We start from the raw sequence: 27,388 nt of genomic DNA, 5'->3' as shown, positions 1-27,388 counted from the left end.
AAGCTATTATTTGTCTGATGCACACTGCCCTTGTCACCCCACTAGGGGGGACACCTGTAGATGGGTTGCTGAGCGCCCTCTGCTCACCTGGTGTGAGCTCCTGGAAATCTCTTCCCAGAAACTCCCTGAGCTCCCGATGCTGGTCTGGGTTTGGACAGAGCAGAGCAGCCAGTAATAATAGATGCCCAGGACTTTGAGGAGATCTGGGATGACATGGCGCCAACCAGCGTGGCAGCTGATGGAGCAAGGAGACAGTCCAGTGTGCAAGGGGATACCTGTGGATTTCAGGGGACAAGGATGTGTGTGTGGCGGGGGGGGAGGGGCGCGGTGGGTGGGGAAGGAGACAGCAAATGGACCGTGTGGTTAGGGACAATCTAGGCACAGGCACCAGGTGGGGGAAACACACGGCAGCAAGGGTGAATGGGAGAGCGCGAAGGACGAAAACAAGCCGGGATGAGGCACATCTAGGGGACCTAGGCATATTGTAGGGGTCCGAGCATTGCCGGGGCTACAGCGCTGCAAGGGTCGTGCACTCGAGGGGTGTGTCCACTCCAGGGTGTGGGGTCCGGGGTTGCAGATACTCCAAGGATCCGCGCACCCAGAGGGTCTGGGGCGCTCCCGGGGGTCCCGGGGCTGTCAGAGGTCTGTGCACGTGGGAGGTGCGCGCGCACTCCCAGGGCTCGGGGCACTCGGAGAGTCCGCGCGCGGCGGACTACTCCTCCCAGCAAGCCGCGCGCGCGTCACTTCCGGCAGCGGGCGGGAGCGAGCTAGTGTTTACTTCCGGCCGCCGGCGGGGCTGAGGCCGAGCGAGGCGCGGGCCCCCGCGCAGCCATGGACTGGCTCATGGGGTGAGTCTCGGAGGCGGCGGGAGCGGCGCGGAGGCGGCGGGGAGCACGGCGGGCTCGGGGCGGCGAGGGCGGCGGGGCTGGGCCGGGCCGAGGCCGTGCCGGGCGGTTCCGGAGGACGGACGGACGGCCGCTGCGGGGCGCCGGGCTGGCGGACGGGCGGACGGGCGGGCTGGCGAGCGGGCGGGCAGCTTGGCGAGGCCCGGTCCCCCGAGGCGCCGTCCCGCGAGGCCGCGGCTCTTGGCTGCGGGGTGTAAGGGCCGGGAGTCGGGCACTGGGACCTCCGGGCCAGCGGTCGTCGCGGGCCTGCGAAAGTTCTTCCGCTCAAGTGACTTTTCCAGTGTACTTTTTTTTTCTCTCTCTTTTTTTTCTTTTTCTTTTTTGCGAAGAGCGGGGAGGCGGGCGCTTCTGCCCGCGTGCGGTCCTGAGCTCTCCTCGGTCCCCTGACCCCTGCGGCCGTGCGGGTGGCCCCTGCCGGTGGGGTTAGCTGAACGCCGGCGGAGACGCGGGCCGTCCGATTCGGCTTGTGCCAAGGCTGCTCGAGACCACTCTGGAGTCCCCAGCCGGGACGGGGAAGGCGGAGGGCAGGGTGGCGGTGTTGGCACTGTCAGTATGACCCAGGAGATCCTGGGTCCGTCCTCACCTGCCAGGACGTGCAGCCTAGAGAAAGGTCTGGGGGCGTACAGCAAGGGGACAAGCATTTCTCCGGGGCCGGGGGGGGGGGGAGGAGGAATCAAGAGACCAAGGAAGGCTCGCAGAAGGACAGCGTGTGGGTGATTGCAGGGGACCAGGCGTCAGGCTTCTGGGACATGCAACTCGGTCACTCCACCTCACTGCTTATTGTATGTGTGTGTGTGGCCCGCTCTGGACTGACTTTTACCACTGCTTGTCAGATAGAAACCGTGGAATTTGCAGTACGGCCTTGTGGAAGGGTAAACCGAGGTAAGGGATGCCTTATGCTTGGTCATATGGTAAGTGTTGGGAACTGTGGTGCAGAGAAACGGCATCGTGGTCGTGTTCAAGAATTCTGAAATCCAGAGGCTCAGAGAGTGTGGTGTACACAGCCACGTCCACCCCATTCCAAATCAGACACTCACTTTATGCATTTGTGGAGAGGGCCTGCATTGGAGGAAGCCCTGCTCAAGTGTGAGTGGTTGAATTCGTGGCAAGCTGGATGCTGAGGAGAGTGCCCACTGCGGGGTGTGTATATGTGTGATTATTTAATGTCCCTTAGTCGCAGGTGCTTTGTATCTGGACACTGACCAACAGCCAGTCTTTAAACTGAAGTCTTTGCTTTATGGACCAACTGACTCATCATTGTGAGAATTTAGACATTAAGCATCGTCAGCCTTCTGAGGCACTGGTTCTTGTGACCCGTGTTGAGACCTTGTTAACAAGTTGCCTCAGGGAAAGGACAACTGAGCACTCTTTTGGGGACCTGTGTGAGTCTTAAGGGTACTGCATGCCTCTGAGCTTTCTTGGGAAGGGAAGGAGCCTCGATTGGTTCTTAGCTGGAAAAATACAGATATTTCTTGTTTGTTTTGTTTTGTTTTGCTTTTTTGGTTTTTCAAGGTAGGGTCTCGCTCTAGCCTAGGCTGACCTGGAATTCACTACGAAGTCTCAGGGTGACCTCAAACTCACAGCCATCCTATTTCTGCCTCCTGAGTGCTGGGATTAAAGGCGTGCTCCACCATGCCCGGCTGGCAGTGGAGCTTTGTAAAGAGGGATCTGGATGTGGTGTGTTTTTTGTCCTTAAGTAGTGGGTTACAGATTGATCATTGGGATGCATCAGTTCTTTAACAATTCCTTAAGTGAAAACCTCTTTTGTAAGCAGCATATTTCAGTGGCCCAGCACAGTTCCTCCTTGAGTGTTTCCAGCTAGTGTGGTGGGATGGTAGAGCCAAGGTGCCCTCCTGTTCCTCTTTCCCTCTCCCCTGTGCACTTCACATGTTTATGAGCATTGCTGTAAAAATGGGAACGGGAGAAATGTATTTTTTTTCACTATCTCTTGAAATCTATTCTTACTTCAGATCATTCAGTGTCAGCCAGGCAGCTTGGAATATAGTTCCCATATTTTGAAAAAGGTTTGTTTGTTTTCAAGGTTTTGTTGACTTACTTCATGTTGGGTGGCCAAGTATGAACTTGAAGGAAACATTAAAGCACTCATTGCCTTCTCTCCCAAACATTAGAACCAGAAGAGCTGACTATGGACATGCAAGTGAAAAGCCACATCTTCCTCTTGGTGGGGCGAGGAGTGAGCTGGGCCTGCTGAGCATCTCACAGCCTTATCTTCTGCGCTGCAGCTGCTCGGAGGAAGGGAGGCCCTGCAGGGAAACATGCTTTGGAAGGCCAGAGCAGAGCTGGGCACGTTAGGACTTGGTGGTGGACCTGCTGGGGCTTTTCTGGAGAATGCTGTAGGTGTGGCTCCCAGCTGCCTCTCACCCTGTTTGTTTCCTCTGCTTGGTGTCGCTTTGAGCTTGCTACTGAAGCAATGTGTAGTCAGACTACCTTCCTTCCTTCCTTTCTTTTTTCTGGCCAAGACTAATTTATAAATTGGAAGGGTTACTGCTCTTATACAGTTGACCTCTGTTCTTGTACTGGACAATGAAGGACAGGGTGACACCCAGAGGGCAGCTGCTGAGATTTTGAACAGGACCTCCTGTGGTGCTTGAGGAGACACTTGTCTTCTTTACAAGCAGTGGCAGGCATCTGTGAGCAGAAGGTCTGACTGAGTGCAGTTTAAATTTTATCCAATGGAAAGCATTTCTTGAAGCTCTGCAGCTCCTGGGAGTCAGAAGAGGAAACACACTTCCTCCCCTTCCCACTGATGGATGTAAATAGGCCCTCCTGCCCAGCCACCCTGATGGTGAACCTGTGCCAACTTTGCCCTCCATGACAGCACCTCTTTCTAGCCAGGCCTCCAGGGCTCCCTTTCTGAGTTGGTCCTGGCTCTTCTTTCGGAGCTTCAGATGCCTTCCCAGCCGGCCTGCCCGCTGAACTCTCTTTACTGTCCAGGCCACGGGGGACCTTTCGAGCTCTCTGGTGCTGACAGAAGGAAGTGGAACCTGGTGTTGGCCATTTGATCCAGAGTGCAGTTGATGCTGTCTGCTCTTGCTCAGCTGGCAAGTATGCACTAAATGACCCCAGGGCTTCTCAGCCTGTCTGGAGCTGCCTTCAACAGCCTTGTACTCTGAGAGTCTGCATGCAGATGTCTGCAAGGACTGGTATGGGGCTGAATGTCTTTGTTTTCCTCCTGACTTTTTGCCTCATGGGGAGGGGGTATTTCCGGTGGCTGACACCTGACTGGACTTGCCAGCGTCTCTAGGCTTTGTTTGAACAGCCTCATGCGGTATCATTTACACACCACAACGTTTGCTTGTTTTCAGAGCACAATTAAATAATTTTCAGTTGGATTACAGGCTTTTGTAACTCTCATCTTGCTTTAATTTAATTTTAATTAATTTATCTATTTTCATCCTTTGTGGTACTGGGGCTGGAACCCAGGGTCTTACACATGCTGGGGAGTGCTCTACCTTATCTACCCTCAGCCCAGCATGGTTTAAGTTTTGAACAATGCCATTGTCCCTATGCAGTCACACCCCACCTGAGGCAACATGAGTGTGTCACTGTTTGGAGTCCTGAGTTAGTGCTGTGTTCTTTGTAAAGTTTCCTGTGTGGTGAGTACCAACATTGCTGTCCTTTTGCTGCTCCGTGAGGCATTGTTTATCCTCACTTCTGCTCCCCCCTTTACCTATGAGTAGCTATGGTTCTGTGTCCAGTCTTCTCAGTTATGACCAATGCTGCTGTGACTCAGCCTTTTAGAACTTTGAGCCAGACCTTTTCTTCAGATAGGGCCTCTGGGGTCCAGTGTTTTCTGCTGCCCTAATCCTGCCAAGTGCTGAGGATGAAGCTCCCAAGAGTTCCATGGTCAGGGCTTCAAGTGCTTGGGCTGGTGAGGCAGGACAGGACAAACTCAATGGAAACATTGAAGGAGAGAGAGTGAACGAGTGAGTGAGGGTGGGACATGTAAGAGTGGCGCAGTAAGCCTCCGAGGAGGAAGGAGGACATTGTGGCACAGGAAGTGGGAAAGGCACATGTAGAGGCTTAGAGGCACAGTGCAGACACCATCTCTTGGGATCAAGTTCCCCAGTAAGTCGCCCCTCTGCCCTGGTTCTGGGCACATCCTCTGAAATACCTTCTTTCTCTGGAGCCTTTAGGTAGTTATCTAGGCTGGGTTTGCGAAGGAATCTACCTGGGAGATACTGCATTTCCATTTCCTTTAAAGAGCAGTGGCCACAGGTGCTGTGTGCTCCTGAACACCTTGAGCAGCACTTCATTCTCTTCCAAGTGACCTGGGGAGCCCATGCACAAAGATCATCAAAGCTGGCAGGTGGCAAGACAGTCTGTAAGCCCAGTGGGGTGTCACAGAAGGCCTCTGCTGACTGAGGGCCAGCGGATGGCAAGGATGTGCCCTCTCATGCTCGTGTGTCTCAGAGTACAGTTTGAAGCCTCTGCTCACATTATTTGGTGGTTCTGCCCTCTACCTGCCCCGCAAGGCATCTTTCTAGGCTGCTTCTAGACCTGGCTCTTCCAGGCGCATTTGGGAAGTTGATGGTTTAGGGCTCTGTTCACCTACAAGGTCTGTGATCTCTGCCATGGTCATTGGCTGTGGCAAAGTGATTATTGGAGTCTGCCCCTATGGAGACCATGTCATTGGTCCCATTATCCCAGCATTTCCTGTCATCCTGTAGGGTCACTGAGGGCATATTGGAACTGTTTTTCTTAGGGAACTTCCTGAGTGCCCTGCCAGCTGTCCAGCAGAGGAGGGGATGCAAGAGCTGCTCCTGACTGCCTTGGCCAGGCTGCCACCCATTCTTTGCTTGCCTTGTGTTTGTTTTTGTTTCTGCACAGGATTTCTGTGACCAGGACACACCCATTAGTGTTCACTGTGACTCCTTGGGATGGTGCCCTCAAACATGGAAGTAGAAACAATAGGAACAAAAACAAAAGGTTAAAGAGAGAAGAAGAAGGTATTTGGCAGGGCAGCCAGGCCACGTGGAATCCATGGCCTGCTAATTGGCATGGCCAGTGTCTCTGCTGTGGACCACTTATATTGCAGGCTTCCAGTTTCCTTCTCTTCAGTAGTTTCCTTTGCCAGCACGTGTGGCGTTTCATCCAGGTCATCCCATGGCTCAGAGTGGATTTGTCTCTCTAAGGTTATAAGGGAGATCTTAGGATGAGGTACTGAAGTCCACCTGACATGCATGCTGCCTTGAGCACTGGTGATTGGGGTACTTGAGTGTTTGGGTGTGGCAGAAAGGCAGGGAGCACTTTCAGAGTGTGAACTTGTCCCCTTGTAGATCAGGCAGGGTGGCTTTCGCCAAAGGTCTTTTCAGAGTTGGGGATTTAACCTCAGGTACCTTTCAGTGGTATTCGTTCCCCTCCCTCTTCCGGCTGGAACTGTAGTGTCTATATCTTCTGAAGGTCCTAGCCCCATCAAGTCTCAAGACAGTGCCAGGTGGTCCTGAGGAGGCAATGCCTGAGCCCAGGGCTGGTCATAGAGCAAGCCCAAGAATGTAAAATTAGCCTAGACATGCTGTGACCGCCGGCTTGGTTTGTCTGTCTTGGGGTCTGGCTGTGTACTCCTGGCTGGGTTCTCAGGCCTGTCTCCAGGTTCTTTGCAGGAACTGCTGTAGGCCAGTGGGAGCTGCTGTACACTCCTGCCCCCATCGCACCTATCTTCCTGCTCTGTAGCTTGTTCTTTTGGCGCCATGTGTGACAAGGCAATGTGTGTGAGCCTTAGTGTCATTAGGTACAAAGAGCATGAGCCAGAGACTAGTTGAAGCAAGTAGCTTCTAGAGGCAGATACTGTAATGAATAGATAAGCTGCCTGTCCCAAGTGGTGGTTTGTTGCTGCTTAGGGGGACCATAAGGAAACAAAGGTGTGATAGAGTGTGTGGGGGAACTATCTAATAGGAGCTGGGGGAGGGGCTGAGAAGATGCCATGAGACTGGCAAGGTGGTGATCAGACATCGGTGGATATCTGAATAAGAAGGCTGTTTCTGCTGTCCCCCAGGCTGCAATGGACTCATTCCATATTCTATAGTCAAACATAGTCTGCTTTATTTATTTTATCTCTTTAAAATATTTTTTATTTGTTTACATGTGTGTGAGAGAGAATGTGTTAGTATGGGTGTGCTAGGGCCTCCTGCCACTACAGACTCCAGAGTGTGTGCCACTTAGTGTATCTGGCTTTACATGGGTATTGGAGAATCAAACTTGAGCTGTCAAGCTTTGCAAACAAGTACCTTTAACCACTAAGCCATCTCTCCAGCCCCTGTATTATTTATATTTTTATGTTTTTGTCTTTCTTATTTTGATAAGGGGATTGCCCCAGATACAGCCAGTGGGAGTTTTTTGTTTGTTTGTTTGTTTTGTGGTATTGGGGACTGAACCAGGACCTCATGCATCCTAGTCAAGCACTCTACACTGAGCTACACACCCAGCTCCAGTGGGCATACTTATTTTTTTTCTGAGTTAAGATCTGCCTGCAGCCCAGGCTGACCTAGAATTCACTATGTAGTCTCAGACTGGCCTCAAATTCACAGTGATCCTCCTACTTCTTGGCCTCCCAAGTGCTAGGATTAAAGGCATACCATGCCATCATGCCCCAGCTGTGACTATACTTTTGAACTGGGTCTTTTGTCAGTTGATGAGGAGGAGGGATTGGAGCCAGAAGTGGGAGGAGACAAGAGCTTCTATGCTTGTCCTGCTGGGTGGAATGGTCTGGGGAGGATGAATGTCACTCTTTTAGGTTATGGGATAAAGATTATGTTGGTCTTATGATTTGGCTTATGAATATTGTGGGTTGAAACAAACACTTAAGTCTTAGAAACAAGCAAGTATCTTCAATTATCATTTTCACTTACTTTTTTATGTTGATTTATTTATCAGAGAGAGAAAAGGAGGCAGATACAGAGAGTCAGTATGGGTGCACTGGGGCTTCCTGCCACTACAGATGAACTCCAGATACATGTGCCACTTAGTTTACCTGGCTTTACAAGGGAACTGGGGAATCAAACTTAGGTCCTTGGGCTTTTCAGGCAAGTGCCTTCACTGTTGAGCCATCTCTCTAGTCCTATTTACTTTTTGGGGATTTTGGAGACAAGCTCTCACTGTGTAGCCCAAGTGCATAGCCATGCAACCATGAACTCAATCCTCCTGTCTCAGTTTCCCATGTACTGAGATTATAGATATAATCCCTGATCTGTAACCAAGTTTTTGATATAAAAATACAATAATAAAAAAAACCTGGGACATTATACTAGGAATATTACAGACTCACTGTTTTGTATAGTTGTTCTTCAGTATCCTGGGAAAAGTAGTCCTAGGACTTCTCAGACACCAGGCAGCTTGGTTACTCAGGTCCCTTATATAAATGGCATATTTACATATTACATGTGCCCTCCTGTGTATTCTAAATAATCTCTAGATTTCTTATAAACACTTGTTATTCTCTATTAGTTAGGAAATAATGACAAGAAAAAGGTCTGTACCTGTTCAGTGCAGACATGTTTTTTAAACCATGCTTCTGTTCTTTGTTGGGCTGTGTTAGCCCTTGGGCCTTATTCCCAACAGGAGCTTGAGCTGAAGGCCATTGTGTGGGCATGGCCAACTAAAGCCTCATCAAGGTAGCATTGCATCATAGCAGGTTGATGGAATTCTGTGGCAGATCTGCTTAAAGTTGACCTTGAGGCAGGGGGCGAGGGAGGCACTCTAGATACCTTGCTGCCTGGTTCTCTTCAGTGGCTAGTGATTCTGGTTTGTGGCCTGTGGTTCTGGTCTGTGAGTCACTTATGCTGTGAACACTGGGGAGTTGCTAAGACCTGGCACCTGAGTACGTCACTACCGGGAGTGTAGAAGCAACATCCATAAGCCCCATGCCCGCTTATCACTGTGACTGTTTTCTCCTGAACATTGTTGCTGTGACCTCTGTGAGCTGTCCTTGTGGGTCATCACAGGATATGACAGTCAGAAGCACTTGGGTCAGTGCTCCTCGTAGCAGTCAGGGGAATCATGGAGGCAGCTTGTGAGCAGAAAATGGCCCTGCTTGTGCTGGGCTTTGCCTATAACCAAAATGATTGCTTTGTGGTGGTTTTTGGTTTTTGTTTGTTTTCAAGGTAGGGTCTCATTCTAGTCCAGACTAACCTGGAACTCACTCGGTAGTCCCAGGTTGGTGTTGAACTTCCTGTCACTGCCTACCTAGTGCTAGGATCTAAGGCACGCACCACCATGCCCGCAGGTGTGGTGTTTTTAAAAGGACGGTCCTTTGTGTATGTAGCAGTTTGTTTCTGGCTCTTGGCCCTGTCCCCCTGGGACTAGCAGCCCTTGCCTCTTGCCTTCCCCGCTGGTCTATTTGGATTTTCTGTGTAGAGTCACTCTTATTTTTCTGCTGATGGCACTGCCTGTAGGGATCTCGCTGGTGCCTTCAGCAAGGCCTCACAAGCCCTCTGCCCACAGCCCATTTCTCTCTGCCTTGCTTGGTCTTCTGGGCATAGCTGTGATCCAGACTATGCACTAGGCCCTCTGTTTCCTCCTCTTTACTCCAGGAGCCTGGCTGGTCTTTCTAGGGCCCTGGCCCCTTCTCTTGTCCTCTGACTTCTAGGCAAAGTATAGGCATTTGCCTTTCTTGCTCTTTATTTCCTCCTCTGCTCTTCTCTTTTTTTTTCTCCCTCAAGGTTTCTTAAGGAAGGTCTGGGGCCTGCAGTGCCTGCAGGGCAAGGCAGTGAGGCCCAAGTGGCTTGTGTACCCAGTGCCCTCTGTTCACATCTTCTGAAAGAAGACACCTCGCAGTAGGACAGGGTCACATGCCCAGACCAAGATGCCTCTGGGACCATGGAGGCCTGCTTAGGATTGGGCAGTTTTCTAGCCTGCTTCATGGGCCCCTGCTGTATCCCTTGTCCTTGTCCTTGGGGTACAGTTCACCTGGACCTGCCTTAGGGAAGCACAAGTATGGCCCTTCCTCCTAGGCTTATTTTCCAGCATCTTTAGGAGGGAGTGGTGAGAGTTTACCACCAGCTGTGAGCTGGTCTTTGCACCTAGACCTCTGCCTTCCTGACCCCTATGCTGTGAGGGCATTAAGTTTATGAGCCTGAGGCTCCATAGGTCCTGCCACTTTCCACCTTGTTTTCACTCCACAGTGAGAAGTGAGCACAGCTCTGCTGTAGGACTTGAGTGCTGGCATGTTGCAGCCATGAAGTAGCAGCCTTCCCCCTCCCTCCCCAGTGCTTGCTTACAGGTTAAAGGCCGTGTGACGCTGGCTGGGAATCTGGTGCTTTGACTGTGTCAAGAAGGTGTTTGGTGAGAACCAGGGTATCTGAAGGATGCTGTATTCCAGTGTGCAGTGTATGGGATGTCCTCTGCAGCCAGCAGCTCCTTTCCTATCTGGAAAGACTATATCAGGACCACCCAGAACATCGTTTGAATTCTGGTTTCTAAATGTGACTGGCTTGCTAAGTGTCCTTGGGCTTCCCTCATGGTTTCTTGGGAGATGGGAGTCAAGGAGAGCCAACAGAAACAATGACCCATCCCTGAGGTAGGAGGAACCAGTGATTACTACGCAGTCCCAGCTACTCATTAACCAGAAACGTCCACAGCAAATATGCCTTTCTTCACTTGGTAGGGCTGTCTCCCCCCTATGTCAATCTGAGGTACTAAGGAGGTTGGGTGGGAGGGTCCTGCCCCAGTCCCAGAACTGATACTGAGGAGCGCCCACACCTTGCATCAGCGAGGGTGCTGCCAGTGAGTACCTACCAATGGGCAAAATGGGTATGAAGTCTGGTGCCACCATCAGACCCCAGGGACTTGGAGACAGGTGTTGTGGGGCTTAGCAAGGAGCTGAGTGGTACTCCTGAAGGGGGGAAGAACCTGTGACAGGCTGGAGCAGACATTGTGCTCCTGTGGGACAGTATAGCTGTGTTTTAAGAGGCTCCCACCTGGTGACTGTATTTGACAAGCTTCTCTGGGTGCTACAGCCTTGGTTTCCTTGCCCACCTCTGAAGAGCAGTCACAACACTCCCCAAAACCTGGCATGTGGGCACACTTGGGATCCTCTGTTGGACTCATAGTCCTGACTGTGCGGGGTTATAGAATGGTGTTAGGTGTGCTTCAGGTCTTGGGGAGGGCCAGGGTCTCTGCTCCTGTGGAACTGAGCATTGTGTGTCCTCTGTAAAAACATGGAGCCTGGAAAAGCCAGAAAGCTAAGCTCATGGTCCCACCACGTAGACAGCTCTACTGCTCTTCAGGTTAAGGCTGTGTCCCCTTTTCCATGAAGGAAAGCAAGAGACTTTTCAGAGCTGCCTCCAGTGTGCCCAGCAACTTTGTCTGTTGCTGGGTACTAAGGATATTTTCAGGCTTCATGGGGCCTTCTGTATCCATGTTGCCATGGTCAGTGTTTCCATAGGTGGCATTCTAGAGGGGCTGCTCACCTTCCCTTTCACTGGCCACAACAGGCAGAAAGCAGGCAGTCCATGGCACTGGGCTCAGTGGTTTTATTTTATGACCATTTCCTTGGTCTTTGTCTACTTTGCCTTGATTTGTTCAATCTTTTTTTAAATTTTTTTTGTTTACTATTTATTTATTTGATAGTGACAGACAGAGAAAGGAATGGGGGGGGGGGGGGGAATGGGCGTGCCAGGGCTTCCAGCCACTGCAGACGAACTCCAGATGCATGCGTCCCCTTGTGCATCTGGCTAACGTGGGTCCTGGGGAATCAAGCCTCGAACTGGGGTCCTTAGGCTTCACAGGCAAGTGCTTAACCGCTAAGCCATCTCTCCAGCCTAGTTTGTTCAATCTTGATTGATGGCCATGAGTTCTTGTATGGTCAGGGTACCAGTCTGCATATTAGGATTTAACCCCATAAGGGTTCTTAGAGACAAATGAAAGACAAGCCAGGCACTGTGTATGGAGCAGGACAGGGTTCTGAGCTGTCTCTGCCACTGTCCAGGCTATAGTGGGACAGAAAATACAGATCACAGGGCAGGGTTGCCAGGGCCAGGCAGGGGTGGCTGTAGGGGATTGGGACCATGGCATCTCTGGCAGCTGCTGTATCCTGTGCATTTTCTCTCCTTGGCTGGCCCTTGAGGGGTGCTATTCCTTTCATCATCTAAAAAGATGTTTTATTTATTTATTTGAGAGAGAAAGAGGCAGATAGAGAGAATGGTGTGCCAGTCCTCTGCAAATGACCTCTAGACACATGCACCACCTTGAACATCTAGCATTACTTGGGTACTGGGAAACAGAACTTGGTTCCTTAGGCTTTTAGGCAAACACCTTAACCACTGAGCAGTCTACCCAGCCCATCCTTTTTTTTGAGGTAGGGTCTCACTCTGGTCCAGGCTGACCTGGAATTAACTCTGTAGTCTCAGGGTGGCCTTGAACTCATGGTGATCCTCCTACCTCTGCCTCCCAAGTGCTGGGATTAAAGGAGTGCTGGGATTAAGGGAGTGCTGGGATTAAAAGCGTGCGCCACCCCACCCAGCTTCAGCCCATCCTTTTTATCATTCTTCCTTAAAAGCTTGTCCCAGTTGTTGAAAATGTGTCCTATTTAGCTTCTCAGGAAGGAATTCAGGGTGGGCTGGTCCTGGTACCACACTACTCTTACGTGCCTGGTGCTACAGGCAGTGTAGAGAAGGCAGTGGGCACAGGGCAGTGAAGAGGACCTATAACAGTCTTCCGAAGTGTCTCTCAAGAAACACCTACCTGGGCTGGAGAGATGGCTTAGCGGTTAAGTGCTTGCCTGTGAAGCCTAAGGACCCCGGTTTGAGGCTTGATTCCCAGGACCCATGTTATGCAGATACACAAGGGGCCACACGCATCTGGAGTTCGTTTGCAGTGGCTGGAGGCCCTGGTGCACCCATTCTCTCTCTCTCTCTCTCTCTCTCAAGTAAATAAATAAAAATAAATAAAAAACAAAACACCTACCCTCTGAGATGACCAGGTGAATACTGGATGCCTCGGATGAAAGTCTGGGATCCTTTTGGAAGCTCAGTGGACAGTGGTAGGTAGTTAGAGGCTCTGAGCCATTCTAAATATGACAACTTTCTATGGCCATACTACCCATGTCATCTGAATATGACAACTGAGGTTGACTGTGACCTATGGCTCCTACTCTCTGGCCTTTCTCCTGCTGTCCCCACTTCACATTTTCATTACCTGTCCCAAGGCAAGACTGTCTCTTCCTAGTCTTCCTCTTAGTTGTTGGAGTGATAGTGCAGTAGTACAGTGGTTAAAAGAGTTTCAGGGCCTTAGTGCACAGGTACTCTGTCAACTGTCTTTCTATGCTAATGGGGTGCTGACGGGTGCCACAGATTGTTGTTTATTTCTTACCCAGTGATACTCCTACACCCTGGATAAATAGTGTGGTGGCCAGGTCAGAGGGTCTTCTGGAGTATGTGATCAAGGCTGCCTTGAGCTGCTGGCCACTGACTCCCATTAGCAGCATCTCTGTTTCCCTCATGTGACAGCAGCCTCTCTGATACCCTTTCCTGCCACCTCTTTGCCTTGATAGAATGTGTTTTGTATGCCTTTTCATGTATTCTCTGGACTTGCTTGTGGCCTCTGACATCCTTGGCCTTAGCCTATGCGGTAGCTGTTGAGGAATGGTGCTGGGTGGTTGGTTTTCTGGCTTTGCTTGCCACCACTCGAGTGCAGGCAGCAGGGCTCCACTGAGGCATATGCAGAGTACTCAGCCCCTTTTCCATCTATGGGGATGGAGGCCCTTCTGAATGTGGTGCTTTCCACAGGAGGCTGAAACCTGTGTGACCGAGATCTTATTTTTCAGTCATTCTAGGAAGGCCACTGTCTTGACTGAAGTGCTGGCTGCCGCTGTAGGTGTGTGGTTCATTAGGAGAGGCCAGTGCTGTCTGGCTGTGTTGCACAGCTCCTGTACTTCCTCCAGGGCCTCCGAGCAGTGCTTTTGGCTTATGGGTCACCATAGGGATGAGGAAGCTGCAGAGTTGGGCAGCCTAGTTCCCTGCAGAGCACTTGCTTACAGCTGCAGGGCAGTTGTAGTGTGCAGACTCTTGAGATCTGGATTTTCCCTAGGAACATGACAGGGCCTTGGGTTCCTCAGCTAAATGTTCACTGTCTCTTGAGATGGCCCTGACCCGACTGCCATGTGGAGCTCATATCCCACCTCCTACAAGGTTCTAGAGAGCCTTTTTGGGCTGCAGCCCCCAGCATGAGGATTAGGCAGAAGTCCTGTGCAGGCCCATGGTGCAGTGTGTACCTAGAAGATGTAGGTCTGGCCACACTAAGTATGACCCGCACTGAGAGCTGATCCCAGTGTAGGCTCTCCCTGTGTTAGGGTCATCAGCAGTTCCAGCTTAACTGTCTGACAATAGCCTGGGATGTGCTGACATTCTGTGGGTTGGGCAGCTCAGCTGTGTGCACTGTGGCCAGCATTCTAGGTTGGCGTGGTGGTCAGGTCCTTGTTACGGAGTGATGCATAAGCAGAGGGACTGGCAGAGCAGTGCTGCTGCTAGTGTCCTCCGACCATTTTGCACAGCCAGGACAGATTGGGATGGGGCCAACCCAGCCTAGCAACACAGTAGTTTGAGGCACTGCCATGTCTATCCTATGGAGCAGGCTGGAGTCACTGTCAGCCTGAACTGTCATGTTGGGCTCTTGGGTTGGTCTGGGTTTTCATCCCTATACCTGCTGTGTAGTACCCTAACTTCCAGGTGGTAACTGTCCTTTCTGTGATTACAGGGGAGCCTGGGAAGGAAGGTGGTGTTGGGGGCACCTTGGAAGCTTTCATAGGTTTTGTCAGCTCTGTGAATGATGGAAACATTGGGTTTAGGCTGACTGTGCAGGTGTAGTCGGGTGGGGTACCAGACCCACTCTCCAGTGATATTGTTGCCTTACTCCTACTAGGACGAAGGAACTGTCCCTTGGTTTCCTCTGAACACCTTGGTCTGATGATTTCCAAATCATGCTATCCTTCTCACAGCCTGGCTTTTGCATTGTACTCAGTGATTCAGGAGATGCTCACAGCTATTTCTGTTTATCTGTTAGTGCTTTCTGTGGGCTCTACTGTCATTGGAGCTACAGAGCAAGTTAGGAGTGGCGCAGGCCCCTCCTCCTCCCTTGTACTGTGCAGAATGGTGTTCCTGACTAGTGTGACTGACAGGGACATTGATGTGGGTCTTGTCTTGTTTTGTCCCACCTAGTCCTGTCCTTTCTTTTTTGTGGTGCTAGGGATAGAACCCAAAGCCTATTGCATACTAGGCAAACACTTTGCCACTGAGCTACACCCTTAGGACCCAGTCAGTACTGATGTTTTCTGCTTTTGGCAAAAGTAATAAAATGTCTCGAAATGACACTCATAAGATACAGAGCAGAAGTCAACCCCTTTAAGATAAAGACCCTGGTGTGGGAAGGCCCCTGAGGAGATAGTTTGGGGTTGCACAGACCTGTCTGGCCTAGGCTAGGTTCCAGCTGCAGGCCCAATCCAGAAGCCTGTTAGGCCCATGGTTCCCTGGGACGACCCTCCTTGTGGTCCCAGGGTGCCATAGGTACTGGAGGCAGATAGGTTGGACCTATGGTCTCGTCTTTGATTCAGGCACTCCATAAAGCTACCAGAGAGAGCACGGAGCATGTCACTCTACTGCATAAAATACTCTTTGGCTTATTGCTTATAGGATGAAGTCCAAATCCTGTCTCTTTGCAGCCTCATCCTGCATGCCCAGTCACACTGTAGCCTGGCTGCCAGGGCCTTGGTCTCTGCTCATGTTTATCCTCTGGGTAGAAAACTCAAACCTGCCTGCCTGACTCATATATGAAGACCCTGCATGTAATTTCTGGCTGCAGTTCCCAGGTGCTTTCCTACTGTCTCCTTGTGCAAGGAGCCTCAAGACCAAGATGGGTTGAGTGGGGCTGCTCAGTCACCTGAAAGCAGCTTGGCCCCACTCTGCTTTCCTCTTCTTCCCAGGGTCCTTGGGAAGGATGCAGAGCTGCTCTGGTGGTGAGCTACAGAAAAGCATTAGGGAGTTGAGCACCTTGTCTGGCCTTCATAATGTCAGGGTGAGCATCCTGGCTGGGAACAGGGCTCTCTGTCTGGCTCTTCAGCTAGTTCTCCAAGGTCAGTTTAGGAGCAGTGAATCCACTACCTGCAGGCCACAGCCACCTGTGGGCCACATCCCTTCATGTACCCAGAAGCATGAATCTGTACTGACCAGGCCTCAGCAAGTCTCAGTGACCCAAGATCCTGCCGAGTGTATTCTGACCAAAGCAGCATTAAACCAAAACCTGACAGAGCTAACAGAGAGGCCTACTTCTGAGTAACTCATGGCCAAAGAAAGGTCAGTGGTGGGAATTAAAAAGTTTCTTAGCCAAAAGTTAGCATGCACAGACATGCAGGGTACAGATAAGCCAGAGAGTGGCTTGAGGCCTTGTGTGTGTGAGAGGAAAGCTGAGGTTCTGACTCACTGGTTGAGCAGTGGTGCTAGTCAGAAAAGGTGGGAGCACAGAGAGAATGGGAGTTGGGTGAGTGAGGCTAGAACAGATTCTCAGGAAACCACTTCCAGGGCCTCCCAGGCCAGCAGCCAGCTGAAAACAGGAAGGGGGTGAAAAATCCTGTGTCACTGATACAAATGAAGACAGCCAGTCTTCAGTGGGCCAAGGGGCAGCTAACATCCATAGATAAGAAGCTGATCCCATACCTCCTTCCAAAACAGAATGGCCCAGCCAGGTAATTCAGAGTTGGATGTGGCCAGGATGGTTTCTGACCAGTCTGCTGTGGTGTACTGAAGAGGAACTGTGGAAAACACTGGACTTTGAAGAAAATAACTGTACAGTGTTATCTAAGCATCTTGTATTGGTTGCCTGCTAAAATGATACTTTAGGTATTTTGGATTAAATAAAATATATTAAAACTAATCACCTGGTTCTTTTTGTTGCTGTTTTTGTATTTTTTATGAGAGAGACCATTGGTGTCATAGGGCCTCCAGCCACTGCCATTGAACTCCAGATGCTGCACCATCTTGTTCACATGTGCCACCTTGTGCGCTTGAGTCACCTTGTACATATGGCTTACATGAGATCTGGAGAGTTGAACATGAGTCCTTAGCCTTCGCAGGCAAGCGTCTTAACTGCCATCTCTGCAGCCCCTCTTTTTCTTTTTAATGTGGTTATTGAAAGTTTAAAGCTCTCATTGTGGTTTGTACATAAAGGAGAATATGGCAGCAGTATTCATCAAAAGGTGGCCTTCAAAGTGAAAGGCCCTGACCCTAACCACAGGAGGAGGGAGTTCAGACCCTGGCCACCTCATTGCGCCAACAGCAGCAAGAGCAGACAGCAGCCTATAGGAAAGTACACATGGCAATGCAAATGGCCCTGACCATGAATGGAGCCCTGCACATTATGGGGTGAGCCAGAGGAACCTTGAGACTTAGACTTACCCATGCGCTATTTAAGTCTAATCAGTGGGTCATCACAGGTCACAAGGCCATCCTTCCCATTTAGCCTTTTATATTTTATGACTGCTGTAGCTGCTGTTGGTTCAGCAAAATCCTCCCACCACACTGTGCTTCTGCCCACCCCATCACACCACTTCTCTTCCCTCCCTTTGACTTTATTCTCTACAAAGTTGCCCTTCCTCCTAAGTCTCAATGCTTTGGGATTTGTGTCCTTCCCTGTCATTTTGCAGCTACCTGACAGTACATACCCTGAGCCTACCAAAGTAGGATTTGATTTTGGTCAACATTAGTAGTGCTGTCTGCCTCCCATGGCACCTGCAACAGAGAAGAAGCATGCTTGTGCCATTGCTGCCTTGAGTTCATGATGTGTTTTTAAACCCCATGTGCTTGCTGCAACCAGATGTTTCTGTTGTTTAGCTCATCTGGTATTTATGTGCATGTTTTGGAATCTTTGTTTCTATTTTTTCTAGTACACCTGCATTCCCTCTGTGGCCAGCCCCTACCACCTGCATCAGGCGTACACTCTCAGGTGGGACCCACTGCTGGTGGGCTGCACTCAGTCCTCAGCTACCATTGCTGTGTTATCCTTTCAGCCTGTTCTAGATGTCAGTCCCTGTGTCCTGGCTTCCAGCATTGCTGTTGAGAAGTCAGCTAACAAGGATACTGTTGCTCTTACCATGTTTGCTTCGCCGTTTTTCCTTGCACACATGCACAAACACCCTTTTTCTGCTAAGCTTGAGGGTGGCTTGCTCCTTTACCCAATGTGGAGCATAATGTCCTTTGGTGTGTAGATGTCTGAGCACCATGACACTAAAGGGGCCAGATTCTCTTTCTGTTTAAAGTGTAAACTTTTTCTGTGTATTTGAGACCAGGCCTTAAACTATATCTGCCTGCCTTTGCCTCCTGAAAGCTGGGATATCAGGGGTGCACTGCTACACCTGGCTTTATAAAATTTGAAATAGGCTCTGAAGTCCCTTTTTGCTAAGTGGTAGAAAGGGGAAAGTGAAAGCTCATTGGTGAGGTAGATGTGTTGGGTGTAGAGCAATAGCCCCAGTATGCCTATGTCTGCACTTGCTGTTGGGGAACAACCTATGTGGGGGGTGCAGAGTAGGAGTCCTTAGGAATGGAGGGGGCAAGAAGGCAGTTAGCTCTCAATCCTATTTCCTTTCTGATGGTTGGTGCCTCAAGGCACCTGCAGGCAGGAGTACAGCTGTTGTCTAGAAAGTGCACTCATGTTGAGGCATGTTCACATGCTAGTGTCTGAGCACATGGAGACTAGCCCCTTCCCTGGTGACAGGAAAAGAAAACAGCTGAGGGGAGGAGGAAGATGGAATGCTAGAGGAGGTTGGTGACTGTTCCTGGGTCTGTGCAGAGTAAAATGCAAAGACAATAGGATGCCCTCAGATAAATGCATTCATTATGTAATTTTCATAGCCTCGACTTCCTATTTACTAGAAGCATCTGAAAAGCCTGCACTAGTGAAAAATCAGTGATTTCCTGGCTGGAGTCTGGGTTGCTTGAAGGAGTACCAGGACTCCTTTGCTACTCATGTAAATCATGGTTTATGTCTGTGCACTGCTAAGCGTTCGATTAAACTGTTTGGACCAAGTGTGAGGGTCTAAGTGGTGAAATCCATTTTAGACATTTTCTGTGTCCCAGTTGAGGTTCGTTTTTCATCACAACCACACTGGAGTCAGTATAACTTTTTGTTTTAAATAGTGTTTCTGGTAGCCCAGGCTGACTTTAGACTTGCTCTGTAGCTAAGGCTTGTCTTGAATTCCTGATCCTCTGGACTCAACCTTATGAATGCTGGCATGAACTACCATACTTCTCTGAGTGTACCCTTCTTTTCTTTTCTTTTTTCTGAGCAGGATTTCCTCGTCCTCCCTCCTTTGCCCCTTGAGTGCTGGCTGGGGTCATAGGAGTATGCCATCACACCCAGCTCTTATAAAAACTGCTATGTTATGTAGCTGTACCCATAGAGCCAACAGTAACCCTCTTGGTATCCTTGGCCTGCAATAATCCAGAATGCCTCCTTTCCAGAGCACCCACTTGTCCTCATAGTGGCTTACCCTCTGACCTGTGCCCAGTGTCTCTGGCCACTGCCATGGTCCATTTTTGCTGCTGCTTTAGTGGTGTGGCCAGAGGCTGCCAGGAGTGACCCAGATCCACATCTCTTCTGCTGCTGTCCTCCGTGTGTTGGGTTTCTCCGCCCTGTAGCTTTTGCTTGTGGTGTTTCTTCCTGCCACAGGATCCACATGCCGGCCTTTCCCTGGAGACCAGAGCAGGAACAGCTAGTTCTTGTGTTCTGTGTGCCAGGGGCTCAGGTCCTCTCTTTGTCCAGCTTTTGGCTGGTACCCTAGAGAAGCAAAAGAGCCTTTCCCATATGTGTAGCTTGCATCGGGTGTTTGGTGGGACAGATCTCCTTGACCATCTGTCTTGGAGAGCCCCCAAGGTGTTCAGGGGAGCCATGTTGGCCTCTGATAGCTAGACTCAGAACATATGGTTCTTGAGTCTGGCATTGGTAGTGGAGTCCTGTAGCTGCATTCTTGGCACATCCTTGTGAATGAGGATAAGGGGTCCGTGGGATGGCTCTGGGAGACACCAGCGCCCGCCCGCAGAGGTTGAGGGTTGAGTATGACTGAGCCCAGGGTATCAGAGCCACCACTTTGTAAAAGAAACTGACTTGTAGCAGCACGGTGTGTGAGAGCTCTTGTCCCATTTATAGCCATAGTCAGCTCAGGACCCTGGGTCCTCCTTGCTGGCACTGCCCCCTGCATGGCTCATTGGACATTACCCTGTGGTCATGACACTGGTCATAGGGAGGAAGAAAGGCCCTCAGCAGAGCAGTCAGTTGGTCACTGATTTCATTACTTTCACCTCTCACATTCTGAGGACAAGCTGTGGCAAGTTTTACTCGTGCCTGGGCTAGAAGGGAGCTCCATTTAGAACCCAGCCAACTCTTCCTAGGTCACAGCTGGACCCGGACTTTCATTTACTTTGTGTCTGGCTTTCTGCTCCCTGGACAGGGAGCAAGCAGGTGCACCTTTCACTTTCTGGGGTGTTTTGCCTGGAACCTGGCGCTTGGCCATGGGTGCTGCGGGCTGACCTGTGGCTGATCTTGGGTCTACTTTATTTCTACTTGCTGTGGTGAGAGTTACACCTCACTGTCCTATCTTCCCCCATCAGCTTTGGATACTTGCTCCCACCTTTGCTCTCCCACCCTAACTCTTGGGACCCTGTCTCAGGACAGGTCTGTGGGGACACTATGGCTGCCTTTTCCCGGGGAATCTGCTGAGTGAGAACTATGCACATGCAGGCCTGTTTGGTGTGTCCTATCTCCAGGAAGCTCCTCCCTGGGAGGACCTGGAAGCTGCAGGGAGGTGCCCTGGGACTTTGTTGGGAATGAGACCCTGTGGGCTGAGGTCAACTGCTTACACAGGGAGGAGGAGCCTCCAGCAGTCCAAATCAGAGTTCACCCCAGGCCCCTGAACACCCACCATGGTGCCACCCTTGGGTCCCTGGTCACCACCTTTGCCCAGTGGTACCTCTGTGTCTCCAACTGTGTTTCATGGGCAGGAGTGAATTGATACAGAGAAGTACTTCTAGATTTGGCAGTCTGCGTACACCCATGGGAAGCAACTCCACAGCTGTTGTTTCAGGAAGTGTAGAGGGTGTGGCTGGGTCTCAGGCTGGCCTCATCAGGTGGTGTCTGGAGGTTGATGAGGGAGGCTCAAAGGCCCCTTTCTCCTGTGGAAGCTGCTTGTGAGGAAGGAAGTGGCTATGACTTCATCATGGAGCTGGCTCTGAGGACAGTGTAGGTAGGGTGGTGCCACCAGGCCTGGTGTGAGTTGGTTGTGTTGGTGTAGGAGTTGTTACATGGTTCAGAAAGCTGTGCCAAGCTTGGCAGAGTGGAAGGGTGACTCTTATAATTTCAGCCCTGCCCTTCTGCCCTGTTTTCCTCTCTTGATGTGATGTTGCCCTTTCTAGCCATGTTCAGATTGTGGCTGACTGTGGAGCTCTGATGGAGCCCAGGAAGGCGGGTGGGGAGGTGGGAGGAAGGCACAGACAGCCCTTGATATGGGCTGTTGCCCAGGTCATAGAAGCAGAGGGTGGGATGAGCCTGTGGCCAGGCTCCTTCAGATTCCTGCATGTACCCTGCCTGCATCTTTCCCCTCTTGCTCAAGTATTTAGTGGACCACGTTTATTTGTGTGTATGTGAGCCCATGCAAAATCGCACAAGCTTGCCTGTTGTGGGGTGTGCTTGCCTGCAGCGTCTCTTCTACCCATTTATTTGTAGCTGGAGTCTTACTGATCCTGGAGCATGATGCTTTTCATGAGCCCTGTTAATTGTTGTGTCTCTGCTCCTGTAGGGGACTGGCATTACAGACATGTTTGGCCATATCAAGCTGTTTCTATGGGTCTGGGAATTGAGGTCTAGCAGTCTCTCAGACTTTCTTAGGCCCTCATGCTTGTACAGGAAATGGTCTTAACTGTTGAGGCATCTGTCCACCCCTTGACTTTATATATTGTGCACTATGCTGGGAATAAACTCATGGCTTTGCATATGGCTGGCAAGTGCTCTATCACTGATCTGTCCCCCAGCCTTCTGCTCAAGCATTTTGAAATCTTGCTACTCTTTTGAGTGTATATTAGTGTATAACTCTAAAGATAGTTTTTAATGTTGAGACAAGGGCTCACTATATGGCTCAAGCTAGCCTGAACCTCATGATCTTCCTGCCTCCATTCAGAGTGCTGGAACAGTAGGGTTCTACTTTGTCCAGCTGCAGAGAGTCGTCTACCAGTGTTCACATTTTCCCAAGAAAGCCCCCAAATATCTGTTGCCTCCTTCCCCATTTTCCTTTTTTACCCTTTCCTTCACCTGTTTGCTTTCTCTCTTTCTTCCTCCCTCCCTCTTTTCTCCAGTTTTATTTTATTTTATTTTTTAGGTAGGGTCTCACTCTAGCTCTTGCCGACCTAGGATTCACCATTTAGTCTCAGGCTAATCTCAAACTCACAGTAATCCTCCTACCTCTGCCTCCTGAGTGCTGGGATTAAAGGCGTGCACCACCATGCCTGGCTCTCCTCCGGTTTTTTACTTCTTCCTTCTCTTTATTCCTCTTTCACACTCTCCTGCCTCCCTTCCAGCTGAGACCCAGACAAATTTCCATGGGTGGCTTTGCATTGCTGCCTCCTGCACTGAGCTATGACATGCCTTCCTTGTGCTTCTCTGTTGCAGAAGCAGCTTGTGTCCCGTACCTGCTGTCTGCATTGTTCCTTCCATCATGTTTCTGTTTCCCAGGGCTTCCTGTCCGTAAGTCCCTTGGCAAAACCCAGGCCACTTCACTAGTGTGAGTGCTTCCATAGTGTCAGTCAGGCTGCTGGTTACTGTCATAATCTGAAGTCCCTGGATGCTGTTGGATGGTATGGGATGTTTTCACTCTCTACCTTCCTTAGTAGGTGGAAGTTGTGAAGAGAAAGTGCCTCCTGTTGGCTGCTTGGCTCCCCCAAGAAAGTCAGCGCACATGCTCCACTTTCCCCTTGGTCCTCCAGCTCTCAGAATGAAGATGCTGACACCCACCCTGCCCTATTATTTTCCAGAAGAGATCAGTGAGAGCTATGATACCCATGTCTATAATCACCCACTAGCTGAAGCTTCCTCTGTCTGTTACTGTCATGGCTGTCACTCACTGCACAATGAGCACCTTGTATAACATTTACCATCTTGCTGGGATGAAGCGCCTGTCCAGAAGCAGCTTGTGGGAGGAAAGGGTTTATTTGGCTTATAATTTCAAGGAGACACTTCATCATGATGGTGAAAACATGGCAGAATGTCATATATCTGCATGGAAGTACTCTAAGCACTGGACTTAGAGGTCTGCCCCCAGTGACATACCTCTTCTAACAAGGATTCACCTCTCAAATTACTACCAGCTGAGGATTGAGTATAAAGCTTATTTGCAAATGCATAAGGCTGTGGGGGACATTTAACATTCAAACTACCATACCTTATCCAGTCTTGGGCCCTGGGCTGGCAAGCCTGGTGGCACCACGCTGGCACCTCCTATCATGACAGTATGATCCACCTGTGCTCTTGCTGCCCTCCATGTCCCTCAATCAAGGGACCTTGGCCTCTGGCATTGGAAGTGGTCTAAGAGTCCATGTTCTAGGTGCCCTCTGCCTGAGGTTGGCCACTGTTTGTAGAGCTGCTCAGTTAATCAGATCTATAGGGAACGAGCACTGTACCATGTCCTTACTCTTAGGCTCCTGTTCAAGTTTGGGGACAGGGATTTTCCTTCACAGGACCCATCTTATGTCTTGCTCACTTGAAAACTTGGGGTTTTAACTTCTTGCATTCCTGCTTGCTTTACTGTCCACTCACAAGACATGAGGCCAGTTACCCAAGGTTGAGTGAACATGTCCTGGTGCTCTTCCCCATGGTCATAGGTGTCCCTCTGGGGCCTCTTGGAAAGACTTTTCCATGAGGCTGCAGACTGGGTGCTCAGCTATGTTGCTTTATTGCATGTTTTTCAGTTCCTCTTTTCAAAGCATGCACATTTTTTAATTTATTTGTATGAGAGAAAGAAAGTACCAGGGGGCCCTTGCCACTACTACTGAACTCCAGACATATGTGCCATTTTGTGCATCTGACTTTACATGTGTACTGTGGAATCGAACTTGAGCTGCAGGCTTTGCAAGCAAGCAAAGTGCCTTTGACTGCTGATCCATCTCTCTATCTCCTCCAATTCTTATCTATAGTATTCTAGTATTTTCCTAATTTTTTGTTTTTTTTTTGTTTTTCGAGGTAAGGTCTCCCTCTAGCCCAGGCTGACCAGGAATTCACTATGTATTCTCGGGGTGGCCTTGAACTCATAGCGATCCTCCTGCCTCTGCCTCCTGAGTGCTAGGATTAAAGGTGTGTGCCACTATGTCTGGCTTGGATTAGCTTTTTATGAGGTTTGGGGATCAAACCCAGGTACACTTGCTTGCATGGAGAATGCTGTATCCTATCCACTGAGCCATCTCCTTGGCCCTGTTCTTTTTTTTTTGATGAATTTGGATTAGATTCAGCCACCATCCTTTTTTGTTGATCTATTCTTACAAACAGTGAATTTCTTGTGTTTCATTCAGTTGTGGGGCAGCTGGGACAGCTCTAAGTTTTACAGCCCTAGAGGCCTATCTTCTTTTATCTTGAAAATAGTTAAAGATAGACTGAGTTCTGTCTTCACATTCATCCCTACTTTTTAAAACAATGATAAATAAGAGCATTCTACATGAGACCTCCCTCCTAGCTTCTTTTTTTCCTGTACTGTTTAATGTAATAGTTGTCTCACCATGTTGCCCAGGCTGGCCATTAACTTCTAGGCTCAAATATTCCTCCTTCCTCAGCTTTATGAATAGCTGGAACTACAGGTGTGTGCCATCATGTCTGGCTTCTAGAGCTTTTTGTACTCAGTACAGTATTGCTAACTATAGGCACTATATTGATTGTATGGCAGATTTCTAGAATTCAAGCGTCTGGTCAATAGCCGGCTCTGGATATGAGGTGAGCTTGTTGGGTTAGCATCTGTCTACCAGCTGGAAGATTGAGAGTGAACTGCCCAGGCAAGTCCTTTCCATTGGGTTCCCTCAGTTTTGAAAGCCCTGCCTCAAGGTGTCCAGCTTTCTGAATGTTCCTACCCCACTGGCTGGGCATTCTCAGGCAGTTAAGAGGCTGCATTGCTGGCACTTCCATGTCTAGGTTCAGCCAGTTGGTGTTGGCTCCCTAGAGAAGTGCCCTGCTTATCTAGGATACACCTGGATCATCATTTTCACTTTACAGTTGTGAAGACATGCCATAGAGAGGTGGGTGAGCCCAGGCAGTCTGGCCCAACTTCATCCTGGCTCTTCAGAGCCCACCAGGCCTGCAGTGAAGGACTCTGAAGGTTATCAGGCAGTTTGCAAGAAGTAGCTGAGGTCCTGAGGAGTTGTGGGCATGGAACGTGATGGCCCATACCAGGCAGCCCATGTGGATCCCACTAGGGAAGGCTGAGGATGATCCAGGAATAGCCATTGTTCCTTGTGTGCCCTTGTAATATAGCTGCTTGTAGGCCGGGTCCTATCTCCACCAGAGGGCACTCTTGACCACCCAGGACCCTGTAGGAGACCTACACACAGTGTTAAGGACAGATGCTCTACAGCTTGACTGTTTGAGTGACTTTTTTCTTTGTGGGTCAGTTGCTGTGGGACCAGTGAGAGAAGGCTAGAGAAAGCTCAGCATAGCCAGAACACATTGAATGCCCAGTGCAGAGCTAGAGTTAGCAACAGTGCCCAGGAGCCAAGCCCTAAGAACTGTGTTTTATCCTAGCAGCATATTGGGAGCACCTCAGTGCTCACTTGTGCCAGTACTATGGGACATCAGCGTTTTCTTCTCTTGACAATCCAGCAGGTGTCTTAATTGGATCACTTCTGGTTTTATTTTGACCCACCATCCCCAAGGGTAGTTTTGTTTAACATGTGCCAGGTAGCATGTGACAACTCCTACCTCCCAAGAGCTGTTTAAGTGGCCACGGGGCACATGTCTATTCTGTCTCTAACTAGTTTTCTTCCTTAAGTTCAGGGTTCTGGAAAGCAAGCTTATCCATGGTACGGTATTCAGATGCCTTGTCTGAGAGGAGCACTCAGAGGAAGGGTCTATATCTAGCTCGTGATTAGCTCCCATGAGCATAGCAACTCTGTCAGATATTATTGTCCACTCTCACAGGATGCCCTGGGTTTGGGGTCATTTTACTGCTAGGATTAGGGACCAGTGACTTTGCACCAGAGGGATAGGAGCTTTCTGAACAACAAACCTGCCCAAAAGTTAGTGCAGGGTTTTGTATATGGTAGGGCTGTCCCAAGGACCTGAGATAGGCGTACAGTGGCAGCCTGCGGTGGGTTTGTATGCCTTGTTTCCAGTGAGTTGGCTTGCTGTATCCTCTCCACTGTGTGTAGGGGAGACATTGAATTGGCAGTTCTGCTCGGGGCTCTGGATCAAGGGCACAGTTGGGTGCCAGATCTATACTCTTGGTCCTTGGTCTCTAAGCAGATTTCCATAGAAACAGTACATCTGTTTTGTTTTTGTTTTCTTAGTTCATTCTTTACTTATTCCTTTCTTCCCCTCCTTCTCCCCTTTCTTCCCCTCCCCATCTCTGTTCTTCCTCTTCCTCCCCTCCCCCCTCCCTTCCTCCCCCCCCTCAGAGGAACCCAGGGCCTTGTGCATGCTAGGCAAGTGCCTTAACTACTGAGCTGTAGCCCCAGTCCAAGTGTATCAGTTTTGAAGCCTGAACCAGGGCTCTGATATGACCTGTGGCATTGGACAGGGCAGAATCCATGACCCAAGATAGTGGTACTTACTGTGGGGATAGGCTTGGAGGGAGGGCTCTGCCTCAGATCTGTTTGCTACCTGGTCAGTGGGGGCAGGTATGGAGTGTACCCACCTCTATAGCAGACTTCTACTGCAGGCCTAAGAGTCTGCCTGAGCTGGGATAGGACACCCTCCTGATAACCCCAGACTTGTGCCTGAGCTTCTCAGAGTTGGGCAAAGGTGCTGGATATGGGTCTGCCATCCAGATCTGCCATGCCTCCTCACTGACTGCATTCATGTGTGGAAGACTGCATCCATGTGTGGTCATGAGCATTGGTTGGCTTTTAGGAAAAAAGGGTCTAGTGGGCAGTGAAGCCTGCCTACTTTAGTCACATGGTGAAGATGCACTTTCTGTTCTGGCTAAAGGACAGGCTGCACCTTGGAGAACCTGCTCCCACTAGTACCCACAGGAATGGAGACAGATGAGGAAACAGCAACCAGTAAACTTAGATGCTGGAGAGCTGGTAGTCTGAGGCATGGGATGCCATGTGCATGCATGAACCAGGAAGGGCTGCATCCACTGTGGAATACTAGAGTGGCTCTGGAGTAGGTATGACCTGGCCCTGTTGAGGTAGAGCTGGAGACAGCAGAGTTACTGACACTGCGGGCCCCTTCCCATCTAACCCAAGTCTGAAGGATGCATTGTGTGGATCAATGTGGGACACTGAGTACCAGGCACA

The 27,388-nt window shown here is 50.1% G+C and overlaps 1 protein-coding gene across 1 annotated transcript in view; it reads left to right on the top strand.

Moving 5' to 3' along the window:
- The first annotated feature begins 760 nt into the window (after positions 1–760).
- Mob2 (MOB kinase activator 2) overlaps positions 761–27,388 on the top strand; it is a 64,449-nt gene continuing 37,821 nt past the window's right edge. The window contains exon 1 of the mRNA XM_004654194.3: positions 761–848. Within this exon, the coding sequence (XP_004654251.1) occupies positions 832–848 (17 nt within the window). The 5' untranslated portion in view covers positions 761–831. The remainder of the gene's footprint in view (positions 849–27,388) is intronic.

This window comes from Jaculus jaculus, chromosome 1 (assembly GCF_020740685.1).
Source record: "Jaculus jaculus isolate mJacJac1 chromosome 1, mJacJac1.mat.Y.cur, whole genome shotgun sequence".
Lineage (NCBI taxonomy): Eukaryota > Metazoa > Chordata > Mammalia > Rodentia > Dipodidae > Jaculus > Jaculus jaculus.
The sequence above is the reverse complement of the archived record's forward strand: the minus strand, read 5'-3'. Positions and strand labels throughout refer to the sequence as shown.